The sequence below is a fragment of the Plectropomus leopardus genome, unplaced genomic scaffold (genome assembly GCF_008729295.1).
Source record: "Plectropomus leopardus isolate mb unplaced genomic scaffold, YSFRI_Pleo_2.0 unplaced_scaffold13344, whole genome shotgun sequence".
Taxonomy (NCBI): Eukaryota; Metazoa; Chordata; class Actinopteri; order Perciformes; family Serranidae; genus Plectropomus; species Plectropomus leopardus.
Genome location: NW_024614219.1, coordinates 1 through 2,288, shown reverse-complemented (window position 1 = coordinate 2,288; position 2,288 = coordinate 1). Strand labels below are relative to the sequence as shown.

The following is a 2,288-nucleotide window of genomic DNA, read 5'->3' as shown; positions in this document are numbered from 1 at the left end:
TTATTTATTTATCATTTGATTTGTGGCTACATATAGCCATGAAGATAAGATAATTCCTGTTAGTTGTCAAGTAAGAAATATTACACATGAGGGAGCGCTGCAGTAGGCTGCTTAGTATCAACACGGCGGCCTACTGGCATTTCTGTAGACAGAATCCCTTCATTTCTTAACGCAAGGCTTTTTATTGTGAAATATTTGCAGGCCATGTTGTTTTCAATGTCGTGGCTTGGTTTAATTGTAGAAATACAGTAGTTACAGAAGTAAGCAGCTCTGCAGCAGCACCATAGCAACAACGTCGTCAGTGTGAGCACCACAAGAGTGCAAGCTGCAGGTTGTTTGTGTCAAGCAGCCAGGCTCCATTCATCCTCCCAGTCTTTGCTGTGTGTGATGAATTTAGAACCACAGCTACTAAACAAAAGGCCAAGTTCAAAGAATAAAATGAGTTTTCTTGACTGTTCACATGCCATGTCTTTAACTTTTTGAAAAGGTGCAAAGTTAATGATTTTAGTAATAACAGCAAAACTAAGCAACAGATGTTAAAGACTTTTTTTTTTCATAATGTGGCTATTACCAAAAACACTGCAATTTCTCAAATGTTCCTAAAAAATAAACAATTTATTCAGTAGAACCTTTGCATTAAAACATTTATGTGTCTTTGGCGTTATACAGGGTTACATAGATTCCTGTCATGCTAAACAGATTGATTGATGGTGCAGCATTCATCAGCATAAACCAGCAAATACATTGATCCAACATGCTGTGCTTATATGATTCACTGGCGAATTGTTCACACTGCTAGTGTGAGAAATGTACAGAGTTCATGGCAGCGGTAATTTAAAATCAAACACCTCCATGGCAACCTTCAAGAGGGCTTCATCTGGCGGCGGTTTCCTCTTGCTGCCTGGCTGCAGAAACCTGGTGATGGCAGGAATCCGGGTCATCCTGCCCTGGAAAGACTGAAGGGAAACACAGAGAGTCATCCTTAAACAGATCACTTGGTAGTCAGTGTATTTTTATTATGATTGAAAATAATTCACTGAGGGAAATAGGGAAAATTTAGGTGTTTTTTTGTTTTTTTTTTGCTGTTTCTTTTCATTTCCAGACTTAATGAGTATCTTTTACCTTGACGTTGCGAAAGTCAGCGAGGATTCCAACGAATTTCTCCTCCAACATCAGCGTGCATTCCAGCAGTTGCACGTCTGCAAAGCTTAATTTACCTCCCACCAGGTACACAGGCCCAGTCAGTGCCTGAGATGTTCGTCAAAAACACACAACACCTTGTTTGGTTATCATACATAATCATTAACGTGAGCATTTTACATCTTTGGGGGTTTTAGAGCAGTAATCTCAAACATTTTTATTGAAATAACTGTTACATCACTATCTGTCCACAAATAAGTTGACACAAATGTGAGTGAGTCTGTGGCCTACTGATTAAAGTATTTCATTATTTATATGTAGTTAGAGTAAAAGGTTAAGGTAAAATAAATACTTAATGATTTACAATTTAGAGGGAAAAAAATCACAGTTAAAAGTACCAAAAGTGCAGACCAGAGGTGCAAAGATAAAAAGATTTAATATGGTTTACAATCGCATTTTGGTTTTGTTTTTTCATTTATTTATCATTGAACTTTGTCACCTATGGGCAGCAAATCAAATGACTACAAAACAATAAATAAGTAAACATGCAAACCAAACATTTCCTACTACTGCAGCTTCACATTAAAAGCATTCAAGCGGTAAAACATGAGTTGCCTTTTCTTATGAAATGGTCACAGGAAATGGTTAGCACTTCCTCTACTACTGCAGTCATCTTTACCATTTTTGGACTGCGGATCAGTTTGAAATATTGCAGGGAGTAATGTCACAGTCAGCTGTTAGATGAAGAGCAGCAGGTGACAAGCTGCACACCTCCAACTTATGAAGGTAACTAACTGCTCTCACTGAGGCCTGCTGTCTGCAGACTCATGCCGTGTGCAGCATGAAATCAGATCACTACTGCTCACAGAAAAATCCCAAATATTACCTAAACCTCCAACAGTAGTTCACTGTGTCGCAAAAGAACTCTGTGACCTGTAGTGTTAAACCACATAACTACAGGTGTCGTATTAGACCCCACCGTTTCATATTCACAGTAAGCACAGTGGTACCTTTTCAAAGACAGGAAGGTAGCGCTCTTTTGCTCTTCTTTCAATGAGGTCCAGTTGTGTTTTTTGATCTATGCTCAGGGGCAACTTCATAATCATTTCCATGAGATCCATCAGTCCCTCTGAGTACATGTTGATCCT

General features: G+C 38.7%; 1 protein-coding gene across 1 annotated transcript; it reads right to left on the bottom strand.

The window, feature by feature from the left end:
* Positions 1–596: 596 nt before the first annotated feature.
* LOC121963944 (glutathione S-transferase A4-like) lies at positions 597–2,285 on the bottom strand (the record flags this gene model as incomplete). The annotated part of the gene is made up of 3 exons (XM_042514182.1): positions 597–956; positions 1,123–1,248; positions 2,151–2,285. Coding segments are annotated over 3 exons (399 nt in total), but the record flags the coding sequence as incomplete, so codon positions are not given.
* Between the last annotated feature and the right edge of the window lie 3 nt (positions 2,286–2,288).